General features: G+C 37.7%; 1 protein-coding gene across 7 annotated transcripts in view; it reads left to right on the plus strand.

The window, feature by feature from the left end:
* The window catches only part of ZCCHC2 (zinc finger CCHC-type containing 2), a 44,244-nt gene that overhangs the window by 17,088 nt on the left and 7,022 nt on the right, over positions 1–20,134 (plus strand). For 3 of the 7 annotated variants that reach the window (XM_080339446.1, XM_080339450.1, XM_080339451.1), the window contains exons 3-11: positions 760–836; positions 3,310–3,381; positions 7,882–7,994; positions 9,098–9,192; positions 12,508–12,591; positions 14,345–14,402; positions 17,051–17,189; positions 18,644–18,708; positions 19,621–19,715. In XM_080339446.1, the coding sequence (XP_080195572.1) occupies positions 760–836; positions 3,310–3,381; positions 7,882–7,994; positions 9,098–9,192; positions 12,508–12,591; positions 14,345–14,402; positions 17,051–17,189; positions 18,644–18,708; positions 19,621–19,715 (798 nt within the window). Of the gene's footprint in view, positions 1–759; positions 837–3,309; positions 3,382–7,881; positions 7,995–9,097; positions 9,193–12,507; positions 12,610–14,344; positions 14,403–17,050; positions 17,190–18,643; positions 18,709–19,620; positions 19,716–20,134 lie in introns of all 7 variants that reach the window. The other 4 variants (XM_080339445.1, XM_080339447.1, XM_080339448.1 and 1 more) reach the window with 4 other exon arrangements.

The following is a 20,134-nucleotide window of genomic DNA, read 5'->3' on the forward strand; positions in this document are numbered from 1 at the left end:
TAGATTTATACAGTCCTAAAATCACATTTGGCCCTTTGAGGCTGATACAACCCCCCATGAAAATGAGTTTGACACCCCTGTTTTAGAGTATTACCTGAACAATGCTATGTGCCCTGAAGAAAATCTCCAGACCCTGAAGGCCATATGGTACTGCTGCTTACAAGTCACAGCCAGAACTTGCCTGTTCCTGAATACAGTAGACTATGGGGAAAGGAATGTTAAAGCAACAAGGACTTTAAAGTACTTTTCTTCCTTTTCAGTTCAATTTAATGATACTCTTTACAGTATGATTGTAGTAGCCTCTGCTGCTTCTCTTAATTTTCTCTTTGCTAACACTAGTTTCTGTCCTCTTCAGGCCTTTTCCAAATGTTTGCTTCCACCTGAGTGCCTTTCAGAAGGGTGGTTCTTCTGTCTTAGTTTGCTCTCATTACTATGTTTCAGAAATGTGGATGTGGAAGGCACTGTCACTGGCTTTTGTATTGTTGTATTTAAGTGAGTTTTGATCTAAATAAGCTTTTGAGTAATGCACAGATTTCCATCATCTGCAATGAAGGGATTGTTGTCAGGCCAGAGAAATACTTTATATGAGAAAAAGGCTCCACCTGCCCCCTGCAGTTTGTTATAGTAAAATAGCATCTGAGGAAGAGTGGGGTTGTGTGAGTCACTAAGTAGAATACAGTGCTTCTCAGAGTGGCTAGGTAAGTAGATATGTTTTCAAACTGTAATTTTGGTGTGTACAATAAGGTGTTTTTCTTTCAGCTGTACACATTGAGAAGATAACCCTGAAAGGAGTACCAAGAAAAAGGGCTGACAAACATTTGGAGTACACATTCAAAGTAAGCGAATAACCTCCAGAATATTGAAGTAATTGTCTTCATGGTACCTGTGTACTGTAGATATATACAGCTTGTTTCAAATGCCTCCTCGGAAGGCAATTTTGAATTCAGTTAGGGTCTTCGGAGATTCGTGGAATTATCCTATAATTCCCCTGGACTCTGTGTACAGATCAGGTGTTCTGTGTAATTGTGGGCATAAGGTGATAAGGCGTAAAACACCAGCAATAGCCAAATCTGTGACATCACTTCAGGAAACCTGGCTTTTGATAATTTGGGGTAAGCATCACAAAGAATTCTAAAACTAGTTGATTGTTTGCTCAAGTGGCATAGGAGTGCAGTTCTTGTGTCTGCAGTTTTATATTGCTTGGAATTATGTGGTCATCTTAAATCTCTTTCATGAGTGTTTACCATAAGAAGATGGATCCTGTGTTTTTTGACAAAACTTAGGGTTGGTTGGTTGATCTGTTTTGCAGTTTGTTTGTTTAAAGTAAATGCAAACAACCTAAAAATGTCAACAAACTCGAAGGCCTACCTAGTATAGTCTTCATATATTATAATATCCAGAGGCAACATATTAAAACAATTATGTCAGTGAATTTTAAGAGAAAACTGAAACACTGCTTTTTACTACTTTGGAAGAGAAGCTTTTGGTATTGGGTTCTGGTATTAAAGGCCATAGGTGTTAAGGAATAGCTGATAAGACAGTGATGTTCTAATTGAATCAAAGTAGTAGTTTTCTTAGCGAGGACTGACTGACATTATGAGTAATTCAGCCAATAGATGTGAGTTTGGTAGTATACCAGATTTGAACAGAAAGTTTGGCTTTTTTCTTCAAACAATAGAATGTTTTAGATCAAATATTATAACTGTCCATTTGACATCAGTCATAGGAGCTCTTTGAAGAGGCAAGTAGCCATTTTTAGCTGAAAACTGATGTGTTGATCCCAAAGACTGATATTGCATTCTTTAAATGGATTTGAATTATAGAGTTTTCTCTTTTCTGATATTAGTAGAAGCTTAAAATTAGAATTAAATTGACATGTAAACTACTTCTGGTTTTGAAGTAAAGTAGTGGCAACAGATACCTTGTTGGTCATGTCTGAAGGTGAAACTCGCGAAAAGTTCTGCACTCTTCTTTTGCTGAGGACAGTGATGTGGAATTTAGCCTTCAAAATCTTAAAGGTTAACTTGCCCAAGTATTTCAATCTTGTCATAGCTCTTTTGTCTAATTAGTCTATGAACTGAGTACTAGTAAAATACAATAGTAGATAGGAAAGCTTTCTGCAGAATGCCCATATAGATTATTAATTTTTAACGTCAGTTAGAAAACTATTTTGAAAATTCAGCACATAGGTGGATTTGACAGTGTTTTTGAATTTCTTTGTTAAAAGGGTAATTGTGGAGATATTCTGGGAAGTATTTGAGTAAGCTTGAAACTCCTCCACCTCAGTTCTTGTAGGAGAGTTTCTTCTCCTCATCTGTGCAGGTATATACTCTGCACTTCACTGCAGATCATTTCGTGTTGGCCCAGATTCTGCTTTTCAAGGTTATAACAGCAATTACAGTCATGGCTTCCCAACTGAGGTCACCAAGAGTAGCTGGCGTTTCTGAGACTAGGCTGAAGGCAGTTGGTGTTTGACATTATCCTATCAACTCTTGGGAGTAAATGAATGTTTGTAATTGCCATATCCACTCCCATTACCCAGAATCTTCCCATGCATGTAATGGGAATCTTAAGCCCAGAAGCAGGCTTAGAGCCAGGCAGCACTCATCTAACCAAGCTTATTACTTTTTTTTTCTCAAAATATGCACGTGAAGGTGCTGTTTTACTACTTGCATGTGATGTCAGAACAGTAGGGTACTGAAATTTTATATAACCATATACCAAAATGCTGCCTGATTCTTCACTAACTTCTTTATTAAGTTGCAGTACTTCTTATGAATTGTACCCTACAACAGCTTCTATATGACCACGTAAGCTTCAAGCCTAAGACAGGTAAAATTATTTTATAGGCAAAATAAACAAAGAGAGATTTTTTTCCTCTTTTTTTGATTCATGATAATGGCAGCAAGAGCTCAATCCAGTCTATCTGACCTACAGTCCTTCTCTCTGGTACCTGTTTTTTGCTGTTAATAATGTCTATTTGATACACATCTTGTAATTAAGAAGCCTTCTAGCTGCCTTTTTCTGAGTCAATAAGTCAGTAATCTTCAGGGACTTTGTTGCATTTATCTGAAGTTGTTAATACTTTCTTTAGCCACAAATAACATGAAGGTAATATTAAAATGTACACTCAAAATTAGTGTCTTTGAAAAAGTACACCATTATCTCTGTTTTGCCTGGTATTTATCTGCAAGTGTGTACTCTAATACTGAGGTTGTCAGATTTGTGGAAATGTTAAGATCACCTAACTGATATGATATTTGGAAAAATAAACTTTTCTCATTCTCTTTCCTTTCCTTTCCTTACTAGGTAACCTGGTCTGATCTTTCAGTAACATGTGTAACAAAAACACACCAGGAGCTTCAGGAATTCCTGCTAAAAGTATGTACTGAAGTATAAAAGTAGTGTTTACACATCAGGTTTGTAACTTCAGAAGTAGTCTAAGACAGCTGTGATTTCTGGGGTGTAATTAGAGAAACAAAAGTATGCTACCAGATTTTTGTACTTCACAATTGTATTAACCATTAAAATCACATATATTGTGGTGGGGCAGCTTGGCAGGTGAAGAAGCTCAATAGAATGTTTGGGAAGTTTCCCAGGAGGAGATAGTTGGTTTCATCTGAAATTGCTCTTATAGTTTCAACTGAACTACTATAGAACTATCAGATGAGTTTTTAGTATTCCCCACAGAGTTAGCATATGGGTACAAGCACTGCCCATTTGCTTATTGGTGTCCCCATAAGAATGACTTTAACGGTATAATTTTTAATTTTTAATTAACGAGGCAGAGCCAGGAACAGAATAGTTTTTAATTTTCTGTTGTATTCTTCAGTAGAACCAAGGCAGGGATATTTACTGTTGCAAGGAGTTAAACTTGAGAAAATCTAGCAACTATTTCTGCGTGCGGTTAAAAAAAGTCGAAGCTCTCTAAGTTGCTCTCTCCTCTGCCCCAAGCAGGGAAAGCATTTGTGTGTGGAGGCCACAGGTAGACCCCATGAGCACGATGACCTCAAACTGTGTTTCATTACCAGTGTCTAATATTTTGGGTTCCACTTGTTCTAAGAAATTCTATATTTAAACTCCTCACGGCTGAGGGCACTAATGAAAGATCTCTTTTGGGCATGTTTTAATAGCATCTGGTGTTCTTAACTGCAGTGTTAATTGCAAGTGTATAAAGCCAGTTACTGTACAAAGGTTATTGTTTTGTTCACCATTTCATTTATCCACATTGTGTTTTCTAGTGTTGTAGAAATGAAGCAGTGAGTATTCGCTGCTGCTTTAATCCAGTTGGAATATGTAGTTCCAAGGGTTACCAGGGCTTGTTTTGTGAGGATTTGAATTATAGGTGGCATGTCTGGTTCCAGATGGGGTGTCCCACAACAGAGGGTACATGCCTCTGCTCCTGAAGAGAACCTTAAAAACAGGACTGTCATATGGGTTCCTGTGCAGTTCTGGGATGAGTATTCAACTGCATGCCTCCTGTTCTCCTACCTGGCAAGTAAAGACAAACACCAGTTTCTGAAATGGACTCTTTAGTACCTACTTACTGTCAGGAGGGATGGGAGGAGAAGCCAGGCTGGCTACTCCATGCTACATCCTCTTTTCAGATAGTTGTAGAGATTGATAAGGTCTCCCCTCAGCCTCCTTTTCTCCAGTCTAAACAGCCCCAGCTCACTGAGCTGCTCATCAGACTTGTGCTCCAGACTCCTCACCAGCTTTGTCACCCTCCTCTGCACTCTTTCCAGCACCTCAATGTCTTTTTTATGATGAGGGACCCAAAACTGAACACAGGATTCAAGTTGTGGCCTCATCAGTGCCGAGTACAGGGGGACAATCACGTCTTTAGTGCTGCTGGCCACAGTATTGCTGATATAAGCCAAGGTGCTGTTGGCCTTTTTGGCCACCTGGGCATACTGCTGGCTCATGTTCAGCCGTCTCTCAATCAACACCACCAGATCCTTTTCCCCCAGGCAGCTTTCCAGCCACTCTTCCCCAGGCCTGTAGCGCTGCCTGGGGTTGTTGTGACCCAAGTGCAGGACCCAGAACTTGGCCTTGTTAAACCTCATACAATTGGCCTCAGCCCAATGATCCAGCCTGTCCAGATCCGTCTGTATGGCCTTCCTAACCTCCAGCAGATCAACACTCCCACCCAACTTGGTGTCATCCGCAAACTTATTGAGGGTGCACTTGATCCCCTTGTCCTGATCATTGATAAAGAGATTAAACAGAACTGGCCCCAATACTGAGCCCTGGGGAACACCACTCATGACTGACCATCACCTGGATTTGGCTCCATTCACCAAAACTCTTTGGGCCCGGCCATCCAGCCAGTTCTTTATCCATCACAGAGTTCACCCATCCAGACCATGAGCTGCAGCTTCTCCAGGAGAATGCTGTGGGATATGGTGTCAAAGGCCTTGCTGAAGTCTAAGCACACAACATCCACAGCCATTCCCTCATCTACTAGGTGGTTACCTTGTCATAGAACGAGATCAGGTTGGTCAGGCAGGACCTGCCTTTCATAAACCCATGCTGACTGGACCTGATCACGTGGTTTTCTCGTATGTGCCGCGTGATGTCACTCAAGATGAGCTGCTCCACAACCTTCCCTGGCACCAAGGTCAGACTGACAGGTCTGTAGTTCCCCAGATCCTCTTTCCAGCCCTTCTTATAGATGGGTGTCACATTTGCCAATTTCCAGTCAACTGGGACCTCCCCAGTTAGCCAAGACTGTTGATAAATGATGATAAGTGGCTTAGTGAGCACCTCTGCCAGCTCCATCAGAACCCTTGGGTGGATCCCATCTGGCTCCATAGACTTGTGTGTGTCTCAGTGGTGTAGCAGGTGATGTAGAAGATGGCAGGACAAGAGGAAGACAACCACAGGCTGCTACGAGTTTGCTGAGTTGTTCTGTGGAGAATGTTCACTGCTGAAAAGTATATTTGGGTTGTGTTAGTGTGATAGGGATAAGTAGAGAAGAATCATTAAACAAAGCAGGGTAAAACTTATACCTTGCTTTAAAAAGCCCCATGGCAGTACAAATGCTGTCCAGTTCATACACACTTGCATTTTGCCTTTTTGTTATTCTTATTTCCAGTCTTCATGGCATTTTTTCCTAGACAACTTCCTAGGGAGAGAAAACAATGGTCAAAATACTTCATATGTTATTCTAAGGTTGTGGGTGATTGGAGTAAGATAGTTGTAAAAATTGTTTCAGAATTGAAACATCATTGGGAAAAACTAAGGTAGCAAATGGGATAACTTGGATGCCTTATACTTAAAGAGCACTTTCTCTTAGGTAATAAGCATAAAACGTTTTTTGCATGTAGGAAATTACCATGTGTGGAAGAAGTAACAAGCTTGTAGTAACAGGGCTCTCACTACCTGAAGTTAAGATAGTAAGAACCTAATCTTGGGTTTGTATAGTTCTGAATCTTTAACTACAGAAGGAATCGATTTCGTTTTAATTAAAATTTTAAAGAAAAAAGGCTGTGGCTGTTTCTGGAGACAAATTTAAATATAACACACTGGGACACAATGTTTGCTCATCGCTGTGCTTCTGCAGTAGCTTTTTGGTACCATTTGGTTGGTAATGACTTATTCTTCAGTCAGAGTTCCTCAGTAGCACATATTAAAGCCAAACGGGTCAGTTTAGAAAAGCTGCTTGCAGCACTTCTTTGTGGTTCTGTATTTAATACGCTTCAGGTGCTACAGCACTGTACTAATCTAAGACTTGCACCACCTCGCTGTCTGGATTCCAAAAGTTCCTTTTATGTATGTTATCAAGCAATTATCTACATTGGACATAGTGTCTCTCTATTAGTAGCACTTCATTCACTGAAATAATTACTTTGTGCTTTGCTGTTGTACCACTAGCAGGATGTATAATCCAGCTGGCACTCTGGGTTGGGTGTATTCCAGATATGCAAGAGAAGGATGCTTCTCTAGTGTAAATTACTGAGTGTGGTTAATCATAACTGATGGCAGATATTAATCAGATTAGCAATAGCTTTTAACCATAGGAAAAAACATTTTTGCTATGGCAGTTTACTTTTAATTGCTTCAAAATTAGAAGAGTTGTGGGCTTTTGTGGTTTGGTTTTGTGGTTTTATTGGGTTGGTTTTGTGTGGGGTTTTTTAAAATTATTATTAACAAATTGTATCAGCTTTCATGTACTTAAGTACATTATTTTGGAAGAGGTAAATGTAAAAATATTTGTTTTATGGAATACTTTTCATTTAAAGTAGACATGGTCTTTAGTAGCAAGAACTTTGCCTTCTGAACTAGAACGTTAGAAGACCTGTTTTTATAATGCTGGCATTGGAAACAGTTATGCATTTTCATAAGAAATTTCAGCATTAATAGTAACTGGAGAAGGACTTGCTATTGATTAATTTCAGTATTGCCCACTGCAGTCTAGTGTATTATATAACTTCAACAATCTCCTTTCTACTCTTGTTTCTGTAACATAATTTAATCTAGCTAAGTGATGATAGCAAGTACAGTGCATTCAGTCCTCCCTTGTAATTTTTTATGTTATTCTTGACTTACTCTCTGAGTGTGAAAGATTTAAAGAAATAAAAAGGGCTGTAAATTACTCTGGGAAAGAACATAGTATTGATACATTTCTGAATGTCATTCTTTCAAATACAGCTTTAAAGCTTCTTACCTCTGGATTTGATGTGAGGCTTTACAGCAAAGTGTTTCTCCAGCAGAACTAAATTATGGTGATTTGTTGTACCTTTAGTCTGTAAATTACCTTACTCAAACTGGAACAACAGAGTTTCTTGTTGATACCAAAAGGTATAAAGACTGATGGTGAACAAATATAGTCTTTAAAATGTCAACTGTTCATTTTTTTAACATTAACCTTTTTCTCAGCTCCCAAAGGAACTGTCTTCTGAAGCGTTTGACAAGACTATTTTAAGAGCACTAAATCAGGGTTTTCAGAAGAGGGAAGAACGAAGGCATGCTGATCTTGAGCCCATAATCAGGTAAATATTTTAGCAAATAAAAAACTAGATCACATTTAGGGACAGTGGAAATTCTGCTGTCTGAACATAATTTCTGAAGAAAATGGGAAGGCAATGATGAAATAGATACCCTTAACTCTTTTTTTTTTTTCCTTTAAATTGAGGCTTTTATTAGAGTTTAATGGATTACTTATTTAGAAGTAATCATACAGTTATGAAAATACTTTTCCTGAGCAACATTATACAGCAATGATTGATACTTCAGCATGGGTCTTGCCTCCATTATACAAGAGTATATTTAGAAGTATTAGAAACAGTAACTCAAAGCGCCTGTGTTCTAATTTTATGACAGAATAGAATGAAAGAGCAGAATTTGGAAAAGAATGAACAGTAATAGTGAAACATGTATGTAAAATTAAAATGTAGCTCACACATTTGGAAGAAAATGGCCCATACCTCATAATCTTCTATGTAGCAGTGAGGGTGCTTGCTGGAGTGTGGGACTTGTTGGTCAAATCCTGTAACTCAGAACAGCAATAGGAATTTGGGTGAGCCTCCCTGTTCTGTTTGTTTGTTACAGATATCTTGTTATGTTTATTCTTTCCTGTCCAGGTTTTTCAACCTTGTTCAAAACAAATTATTCATCAAGTTAGACAGTGTCTCTTGAGTTAGGGTACTTGACACTCAAATACTGACATTATAGGTGAATTCAACTTTGTATTTAGCCGAATAAACATATTTGAGGAACAGGCATGTTGTTTTGGGAAATGAAATGTTAGAATATAAAGTACAGTGCTTTTTGACTGAATCCAAACTCTTCTTTGATAAGATGTCACAGGTGTGTAAAATGTTTGAATTGGGATGGCTCAAAAACATATACCTTTTATATTAAAAAAGTTCTTTGTACCAATTTCTTGTATTGGCTGTACTCTGACCTTACAGTAGAACTGAACAACAAAGCTCCGAAGTAGCATTTAACATTTTTTTATGCTGAATATGCAAGTTCCAATGTTTGGACTTCTTAAGAACTGCCTGCTTTGCTCTTAAATGGTACTGTAGTAAATGTTTGTGTTCTTCCTATGGAATATTACTTACAGTTTAACCATCTCTCACTTAAATTGCAGGCAGCTATTTTCAAATACATCGCAAGCTTTTCTGCAGAATCAGAGAGTATACAACTTCTTCCAATCAATTTCATCAGAATCTTTGCACACTCACAGTAAGAAATATCCTAGTACTGTTTTATATATCAAAAAGTCTGTAAAAAGTTATTATTCTTGTCATTACTAATTACGTTTTTGTAATTACGTGGTCTTGTTACATTGTATTCCACTGGTCCTATTTGCTCTCCTTGCCAATGAATAGTCACTTCAGCTCATGCTTTGGACAGTGGGAACATGCTATGTAGCATCAGCTTGTGTTCTTTTCTTTCTTTCTTCTCCTCTGTACCATCATACTATTAAAATAGGTAATTATGAATTGAGTATGTGCAACAGTTTGAGACTTTTCCCTTTTAGGAAACCTTAAATTTTGGAAAAAAACTTGAGCTGACAAAAAAAAATCCCATCTGTTTTTATTTATTTGTTTGTTTGTTTCTTTTGTAGATGAAGCATTTGTCTTGATATTTAAACTTCAGATTCATTTTGGATTCACAGTACCTAAATAGTGGGATGCCCCCAATATTAGAACATACAGGGTCTCGTTCAGAGTATTTGCATTGCAGAGATTTCCTTGGTGAACTCTCTTGCCTACTTGTGTAGTACAAACTGTTTGTGCAACTTAAGCCTAGTTTCTCTGTATGGATGCCTTAGGATGTGGTCTTTGTTTCTGTTGAATCCTTCCTCTTCCAGTGCATGCTACTATGACAGTTAAGGCACTGACTGTGAGGCCATTGTCTCAGAAGTTGCAGAAATTCTTAGTCAGGCATTGAAGAAGTTGGAGTTTTCAGACTGCTTATATGCGCTTGGAAGAAAATAGAGAAATGACGGCTGACTTTAAGTTGAAATTATGTGTGTGATCTGTGACAAATGTATTCATTCCGTTATCAGATGGAGGCCTTGTGATTAGGGTAGAAGCTGTAGATCATGTGATTTAGGACATTCTTACATGGCAGTTTCATGAAAAAGTTAAGCTAATGAGGTTCAGGATGGTTGTGAAACTGTCTGGAATTTACTGCTGTGAAAATTCTGACAACTTTTGTTTTGCTGCAAGGGAAGGAAAGAGTTTCCAAAGTCCAGAAAGATTTGCAGTAATGATAGGCACGCTGCACAAGGTGTGCATATTTTAGTCTGTAGATTACACCTAAGTGGGAAAAACTTGAAAATGCATTGTTTTACATTATTATAATTTGAAAAGGGCTGAAAGGAGCCAGTGCTGAGTTCCATCACGATAGACTTGACTGCGTCAGTGCAGAAATTATCTGTGGGGTAGGTAGATCAGAAGGGTAAAACGGCCAAATGTCAATTCTGTAGGAAGTCTTACAGATCGTAGCATGATCATAAATAATTTGTATAATAATAAATAATTAATTGGGTATGTGAAAGTTCACGAGGATTTGTCAGAACTAGAATGCATGATGGGATGAGGAACTTAATTGTGTAGCAGAGAGGAGGAAAAACTCCAGTGAAAGATGACTTAATTCTTCAAATACCTAAGAGTCGTAATGTTCTGTTCTCTCTGATGGATAAGGCAAAAAGCACTAGGCTTAACTTGCTATGAGAAAGATTAGGACCAGGGGCAGACAAGAATCTGGTGATTACCTGCCAAGTCCAAAGCAGCAAGGCAGGTCTGGGATGAAAGCAGAAAAACAAGTCAGTAGGTCAGGGTTGAGAACAGGATCAGCGAGGTACGTGGCCAGGCACAGGCATGGCTGCAGTGCACCCCAGGCAAGGGCCTGAGCTCGAATGCAGCTCCCCAGCCAAAGGATGGGGGCCCTGGATGAGGTCACTCCCAGTTCTTTTCCCAGCAGCCTCACCCAAAATTGCAAAACTGCACTGTGTTGGATTGTTCTTGAGCACAGCCCGTTAAAGTACTTGGGAGGGCCAGGGGAGAGGTTGCAAAGCTCACTGGTGTGGTTCAGGGCCCTGGTATTGAGTTTGATCTTAAAAAAGGTTTGGTGAAGACAAATAGTGCAATAAGTTTAAGCATAGGTGGTTTTCTTTTGAGAAGGGGGACTGGATGACTTGTCTGGGGTAACTCAAAAGCGCATTTCCTATGGTGCAGGCTAATAGAAGCTGTACTAAGACAAAGGTGGTCACCCTGCTCATTGCCGAAATCACCAGAATTAAATAGCTCATGAGATTTTTATTGGTGGTCTCTGTTTTTCTAAGTTTCCTGTTCAGGATTCCTGAAATCCTCGTAATACTTGCAATTGCAACTTAGCCCATGGTGGAAGCGTATCTTTTAAGAAAATCCCATCATAGTTCTGAAATTGCACATGCAGAATTAATTGACAGATGAAGCAGTTGTGGCTTACATTGGCCTTCAGTCACTATTTAGAGTTGGGGGTAAAAATTTCACAGAAAAACAAAAATATTCATTCTGAAGGACTTGAATACTCTAAGTATGGTTTTAGTAAAACTTGTATGGAAATGAATTCTATGTTCAGTGAAAGGTCTTTATACCTTAAATAATAGTTTGGATCTCACACTCAATAGTATATTCCGTAAGCGTAATTATGCCGCCATGGTTCCATTAAGGAGGAAATCAGTTAGCTCTCCCCTGATTCATAATGTAAGTTATTTTGGATACTTTTTCAGGCTGGAGTAGACTTTCAATTCCAAAAGACTTTATTAGAGCATGATCTCTGGGGCCTTAGTATGTTTGATGCAGACAATATTCAGAAGGATCTTCCTATCGATGTTTCAAGCTCCTAAGCAACAGTTTTCAGATACTTTTACCTGCACTAACTTGGAACTTTTTGAGAGGGAAAGAGTAGACTCCTAGAGTTAGATTTATTATCAAACTTAGTCCTTTTTCAGAGCACGGCAGTGGTATTTTTGCAACAAACCTGTAAATCTTATTGCCCCTTCTTTTTCCCATCCCATTTGGCATAATAAGGCAAAAATTGTGCACGAAGACTGTGTTAAAGGCACTAGCTAGAAAACTTTAGCCCAAATTAAGTCTCCTTTGGCAGGTGGATGATTTGACAATGGAGGAGTGTAACTTGTTGCAGAAAAATTCTAGTAATTATAATTGGTTTCCACCCATTTCCTGCTGTAACACGAAAAATATTATTAAAAAATCTAAAGGATGGGATAATAGGAATATTTCTAAAACTATAATCACAATCCCAGCCTTTTGAAATTGTACCATAGCTTTATAATTGTTTTGTGCACTCTTCAAATTAAAAGTATCTTCATAGAGTGTTTACTCTTAGAGATGTCCTGCTTTGAAGGAGAGTTCAAATTACTGCCACATGCAAACCAGTAATTTAGTCTTCCATCTCCCTAGCTTCCAGTTTAGTGCAAACATTCAGGAACTGTCTAGTTGTTCAAGATCTATAAAGTTACTACGTGAACTTTATTCTCTGCAGGTAACTTACAACCCTCTTTGAAGACGGTTAAGGCACCAGAACACTTCAAGGAGGACAGTTCAGAAGCTTCAAGTCAGGAGGAAGGTAGTTGTGTACTCAAAGGTGGTTCTTCTGTGAGAAATGTTGCCACACTCAATTCTGGAAATCATGCAGTTGACTGATTTCTTCATTGGTACAAAGCTGAGAGATTTGAATGAAATGTGTTATGTAAATGAAGATTTTTTTTGTATACTGCCAGCAGTTTCTTTAAGGGATTGCTCTATAATCCAAAGAGTGGGAGTGTTTGTAGACAGCTCAGAGGTAGAAGATCACAGCTGTGTTGAGCAATCAGGAACATATACTTTACAGTTTACTTGAGCCAAGATCGTTTGTAGCTTTTCATGTCTTTACCTGTTCTTCAGTCACCGAGGTTAGGAGTTCAGTGCGACATTTCAAGGGTATGCAGACTTTTTTTTTTCCAAATTTGTCTGACTTTTAAGTTTTACACAGAAAGGATGTTCAAGTTTTCTTATTTTTAACCTGTGTTGGTTTTGCACTTTGGAATGTTAATAAGGGCTCTTCATTGTTTGGGACTGTAGTGAGTATTGATGACAGTCTGAAAGCTGTTTCTTCCTAATACCTCAAAACCAGTTCACATGTGGAAGCATCAGCCTCTAGTCACTGGTCAGTAATTTCATTCTGAAAGGAACAGCGAGACAGTTTTGCTTTGTTTTCAGTAGCAAATGAGTATAAGCCTCCGGTAGGTGGAAAGGATGAGAAATGGGGATTGACAGGTGAGCATGGACCACTGAACACTTAGACGAGCTTTCACAGAATAACACCACCTTCATCCTGTTATGCCTTAATAACTAATAAGAAGCTTGTGGTTGATCTTATGTGCAATCAGTAATCCAAATATGAAGTTCAGACAGCTTTTTCTGATTTAAAAAAATTATTACCATATTCTTTTTTAGAGTTCAAAATGCAGGAGTAAATTTACAATATATGTGGAAATTGCTCACAGTGTTTTATATACTGTCCTAAAAAAATCTCTTCACCTGATGAGATTACAAATTCATTTCACCTTTTGTGCCATTTTAGTGAAGTGCTACCAGAAGTTTAAAAATTGTGAGGTGTTTGGTTTTTTTTAATAACAATTTAGACATGTAGCACTGAACGGAGTTCAGGCAAAATGATAACTACCAAGAAGGCCAAAATCATCAACAGAAGGAATTAAGAGAAGTCACTTTTGTTAAAATTTAACAGTTCCCTAAAAGAAAAGGGTAGACTATGTCTCTAAAGTTCTTGTTTCTTGTTTGAGGCATTATCTCTTTTTATGTCAAATGGAATTTGTAAAGCTTTACTTGCGTGGTGAATTTTGAGGTTCAGAATGCAATACTTCTGTGTAAGACTTGTCTTTATTCACAGAATGTGTGACATGGTTTTGAGACTAATTGTAGCAGTTCAGAAAAAAAGTATGAAATTCTGTACTTTTCTGACTGAATCCTTTTTTCTTTCACCATCCTTTCATACTGGCTGATATTCGGTTGTGCCTTTAGTCCTTATGGTTAAATATAGGGGTGAGCAAACATAAACAGTTGTTATAGTTCCTATTTTTGTGTTTCATTCTTCTGTGAAATGGAAGGTAAAGAGTCTTTATTATACTGTCTGTACAGACCGACCTGTCCTCTATGCAACACCTGTTAATTTCAGCACTGTAAATTAAGCGTAGCCTGTTTAACAGAGTTGTCTTCTGCTAAGTGACTGGTAGTGCTGGAAAGATGAATTAGTTGGATTGATCTAAAAGAGGAAATAGGAATTGCTATTGAAATTATGCTTCGTTGATTTTTTTTTCCAGATGTAATGCAACACACAGCAGTTCACAAGAAACATAATGGAAAAAGTCCCGTTGCCAAGTAGGTACTAGGATATAATTTGACGATGCTACATTTCTTAACCTCATTTTTTAGTACTTTGAGAGTGTTTCCTTCTAGATGAAAGCTTGTTTGTGACGTTCCTGTTTGGTTGGAGTGGGGTGTTCTTGTTTTGATTTCTGTTGTTTGAGGGGGCGTTATTAATTTAATCTGTATGTGAAAAATATTTCAAAAGATCCTGTTTCTAAATCTGTAGGCCTAGGTCATTCGGAACTCTCTTCTTCCCTAAATTTTGTGAATCTTCACTACTCAAGTTGATGTTTTGTGTTTATAAGCTGAGTAACGTAAGTTCGTATGTGTACGCTGAAAATTTCTAGTGCTGTTGTTTTTAAGCTTTTCTTCAGTGGCTTCAAAGATGACCTTACAGGAGAAGGTAGTCCATTCTTTACCTTTCTTAGTGGCAGAAACATGTATACCTTGTTGGTTTACGTTCATTGTAAGTCTAAGTGCTTCTTAACCATATTAAAATAGTTTATGTATGCTTTCAGATATATGAACTATGTAATATGAATTCACCCATTAATTTATTTTGACCAGAAACTTTGGATATGTTTGCACATAGTTCTGTGATTACAGAACTATATTAAGAGGAATAAAATAATACAAAATGTATTGTGGTGTATAGGTTTGTTCTGTGTCATTTTATCTGTGAAGTGTATGTATCTCAGAGATGGGAGGGAATTACCTGGAATTACAATAATTAGAATATAACCATAGCATAAACCAATGTTGATTAGGGTTCACAGATTTTTAAGACAAGAATCTTGTGAAATTACCAATTTGACAACTTAGTAGTTTGTTTCTATTTTTTAACCCTCTTACACTCTCATCTTGCATTTATTCAAGAAGAGAATGTCATCTTGACAAAATCTCTGATTATACTTACAGCCTACTATGAAGTCGAAAAAGCAGGATCCAAATTTAGTAGCATGTAGTTACTAATTTTTAAAAAAGTCTTTTTCTTATTCATTGTATAATTGTACAAAAGCTGGCTGTAGTTTAGGATATATCTTTCAGGTAGGAAAGAAAGGGACAAGCCTTTCCACAAACTTCTGTGGTAGAAACTCCTCTTGCTAGCTATTCATTTTCTGTTTATTTAAGAAGGGAAAATGCGTTGGCTGCTTGACCACTAGAGGTCTTTTAGTCCTCTCCTGTTTGCGTTATGTCTGTCTTCTGAAAATCTGTGCCTGATATTTATAGGTTCTAAAGAAATGGCACTGAGTGAAACTTTTATCTTTTAAAGATGTATAAATCTGTCTCGAGTCAAGAGCAGTTAATCTCAAATAACACTGGTACATTTCAGAAAGACTGGTACATTACATCTCTCTACCTTTTGTTTTAATTCAGTGTGGCAGCCTACTCTTGCAAAGGTCCAAAAATTTACTGGTAGGAATGAGATCAGACATATGAAATAAAAAAATTAGCAGTATTACAGCTTCCATAAAATGACTGCAAATTTGGCAATGGATTCACTTAACTCCATTTGGCAGAAGTTTCTAAAGTGGCCTTGCTTACATCTCTGCAGTCAGGGGCTCATGTCTGTATCTTGGGACCTTCTTGGGTTCTCACCATTTTCTTAAACTATTTCTTTAATACTCTATTGTACATTTTTTAAGTAGTTTGAGTACTTATTTCCAGAGGTGTTTAGTAAGCTGCCACTGGAACTTCAGCATATCTGCCATCGTGGGAACTGAGTAACATTTCATATTGCAGTAACCTTCATGAAGCGGCTTGCCAATAGACCTGAAGTGTTTCAATTATCAGCATAAGTATTTTGCTGAGAATTTAAAAGTAGTAACTCCTTTTCTTTTTTGTGGTGGTTGTATATTTTTGTTTTGCTTTGGCATCCAGTCAGCAGGAGGGCATGCCTTTGTATGACACATGAAAATCTCAAGGTCCATGTGCCCTACTGACTCTGTCAGAACCCTGACTGTTTTTCCAGCGGTCTTTGTGGACCATTGCTCTCAGACCTAGTTAAATATTGTTTCTGACCAGCTGCTGTTAAGAGAAGTTTCAGTGGAAGGCATTATATATATGCCAAATGTAACTCCCCTTTCCCAGCACTGCTCAAAACTAAAGATCCTGAAGGTAAAAATATAAAGCAGGATGTCTTATTTAGAAATTCAAACAAGCACCAGTGCAGTATGATCTGTAAGTAGCCATGCGCTACTTTTCTTAAATGTTTCATGAGTTCTGAAATAGGGATTCCAAAGTAATTCCAGCTTCTTCGTTAACAATAAGAAGAAAGAAGATGGATTCAGAATACATTTCTATCTGGAAAATTTCCCTATGCCTGGTATGAAGAAGGCAAACAAAAACACTTTGTGTGCAGAAATATCCACAGAAACTCTTCTCTCAAGTACTGTTTTCTACAAATCCTGTTGTTCTGAATTTTGCGTTAAATTGTAGTAGACAAATGAAAAAGGAACTGTAATTATGTTCAGATCACTGGTATAACTTCAGAGCACAAGAATTCCTGTAACTTACATCTTTTAAATCTCTCGAGAATTTCTAGGGTTTTCTGAAAGCAAAATACCACAGTTTCCCAACATGATGCAAAAATGTTATGTTGGTAGGAAGAATCCTGCAAATTTGTTCACATTGGCATAGCTTTTGTTTTTTCCTTTCAGCAGCACTAGCAGTGCAAAATGTTCTTCACTGGATAGCCTTAACATACAGCACTCGGAGCAAAATGGGGTTATAGACTGGAGAAGAAAAAGCTGTATTGTCCAGCAGCACCCAGAGCACTGTACAAACCTACTTGACCAGGTGCGTTGCTTTTTTTTCTTTAGAGCAATATTCTGAGACACTTGAGAGGATTTGTCCCCTACATATTATTAGATTTAGCTTTAAAAGATGAGGAGCCCTGCTAAAATTGTACAAATAAGGGTCAAAGCTCAAGTTACCACTGACTTACCTCACTTAGAAAAATACTTGTAATTACTTAAAAGTTGTGTATTTAGTTTATGAATTTGTAAATAAAATTTCCCAATAGGATATAAGTAATCAGAAAAGTCTAGTGTTCATTTATAATCAGACACTTCCATGTTATTGTAACATTGTCATCAGATGGAATTTCGTAATGCCTGGGGAATTTGTGTTATTGCAAGGAACAAACTGGAAGCTGTATTAATAACCAAACCATATTAATGCTACAGTAGGCACAACAGATTAAACATATTCTTTCTATCTTACCTGCATTATCAAAATAACTTTACTATTAATATTTCTTGAAAAATGGAATAGCTAGACACATATACACTTTTCATGAGATTTCTGTCGCTTCAGTGGTGAATTTTGGTGTGAGTACAGCTGAGAATAACTATCTATAAATAAAATCACTGTTTGCTCACTGTTACATCTGAAAAACCTTGACCGCTTGAATTGCTTAATATTACTCTTATTCTACATGCAGAATTTGACTATTGATTATTATGTGGGGAATAACAAGCTAAACAAAAGCAGTTTCCTTATTTCACAAAGCAGGGTAATTAATCAAGATTTGCTTGTGAAGGTGAAATGGTAGATTGCATCAAAGCTTGAAATAATGCAAGCTTGAGGCAAGAAAAAAATGAATATACTGAAGCAGAGGAAAAGCTATTTCCTGTTTAAAGGATGTCCAAATACAGCATAATAGGACAGAGATTGTTTCAGAGTTTTCATATGTTTTACTCCTTTGTTAAATATGAGATATTACTAGCAACTAGTAATAGCATCTGCGTAATTATTTAAGTATACTAGGTTTTCTCTTCTGTGCTTCTAAGTTGTATGCTAGAGTTTAGATTAGCAGCAACCTCCAGTTTAAAGCTGGGTACCTGCTTTGTCACTGTATAAAAATAATTTGCCACATGTACTTCCCACCCCCCAACCATCAAATAATTCCATTTTAAACAATTCCGTAGCCCCTTAAGGCTTGTGATTAGCCTTTTTAGTGGATATGTAATGAGACTTTTTTTTTTTGTTAATCCTCAAGAGAAAAGACAGTATGCAAACAAGAATTCGATTGATAGGAATATTTGCAAGTAGTAATTTTCTGAGTGTTTTGCTGATAATATGGTAAATGCAAGGCCTAGATGCACTGCACAAGTAGTTGTTTGTGTGGTTGTAGCACCATGAGCGCACTAGTCTTGGACTCATGGACCTGTCTGTCTAGAAGGGTCTTTTTGTTGATTTTGTGAAACAAATTCTGTTGTTTGACTAGTGTCTTTGTATTTTCTGGCTAGCATACGGCGGAAAAACGAAGTCTGTCTACAGTAAGCAAGAAGAAAGGAAAGCCACAACTGGAAAAGTAGGTTTCCAATGTAACCAAGTAATCCAGAAACGAAGTTCAGTGCATTCAACCTGATAAAGAGGGTCTACGATCAGTTTGGGGAATTGTTTTGTTATTGTGGAACAAGAGCTGGCATAGCATGAAGCCCGTCTACATAAAAATCTTACTTTATCTTCTGAAAAGAAGTAACTTGAAAAATAGAATGTAATTGTATGCTTCCATTTCCTCAAAATATCAGTTGTCATTTAGCAAAAAGATGAAAGAGCAGAAGTAGGTTCTTAACTGATGCCAGATTGCCTTTTTTCCCTTTATATTTATTTGAAAGTTAAAGGTGTAAAGCTGTCCAGAAAACACTGAAAATCAAATAAGGATTGACAGCAACCTCTAACGTTACGCAGTGGGTGGTAACTTGCTGAAATGTTGTATTGAAGAGAATTTGCACATCAGAGGGCTTCAGAAGTTTGGGGTCTTACACAATCCTGCACTGTGAAGAAGTAGAAACATTTCCACCCCTATCTAATACTCTGCCTACTTCCAACTTGACTTTCTGTCATTTTTGTTACTCTTTAGCCAGATGCTTTTCTACTAGTCTGGTGTGACTGCATTACAGGCATGAGCTTTCAAAGATGGCTTCAGAATCAGCCGCACTGTTTCTTTTGTGTGTGTGTTTTCTCTTGTAGATCTTTATTCATCATGTTCAGTAACACTGCTTGCAGTTTAGTTCCTTTACCTAGTTGCTTATTGTCTATATTTGTTGTTATAGCTATTAAATATAAATTTCTAGCCTGGAGTCGCTGCCTTTGTTCACAGTGGCATTATACGTTCATTCATGGTTGGTTATTTGTGGCCATGCATTTGGCAAAAGAAAAAAACCTTCAAAAAAAAAAAAAAGGCAAAAAACCACCACCAACATGAAAATTATTTACACAGAGAGAAAACAAAGAAAACTGACTGCCGGTTGAACGCCAGGACTAATGGAGTTCGAGTTGCAACATCACAGCACATCCATACAGGGACAGCAAAAGGTAAGAAGTTTATTTCCCAAGCTGTTTGTAAGAAACAGAATGTCCACCTTTGCTGGTTTATTCATTAGTCTGAAGTAAAGGCCAGTCAGCATGTTGGCTGTCTAGTCTGTGCTTTGCCTCGCTGTATAGAATGTGCTAGGTTCAGTCTTCTGTATGCAATTGCTTAGGGTATGTCTCTGTTCTTGCATAACTGGAAAAATCGTACTGAAGTCTCTGTAAGTTGCCTTATATAGAGTAGTAGTTGCAGAAACAGTTAATGTTGGGCTACTTGTATAAGAAATCTAGTGGCCCAAGCATGTGAAGGTCCAGCATCTTGTCATTAGTGTTCTCTTTGGAGCTCATTGGTGTCTTCAGCTGTTGTGGAATGGCCCACGAGGAACCTGTGTAAAAACCCTCTGGTGCAAACCATTGATGAACTG

The sequence above is a fragment of the Nesoenas mayeri genome (assembly GCF_963082525.1).
Source record: "Nesoenas mayeri genome assembly, chromosome: 2".
Classification (NCBI taxonomy): Eukaryota; Metazoa; Chordata; class Aves; order Columbiformes; family Columbidae; genus Nesoenas; species Nesoenas mayeri.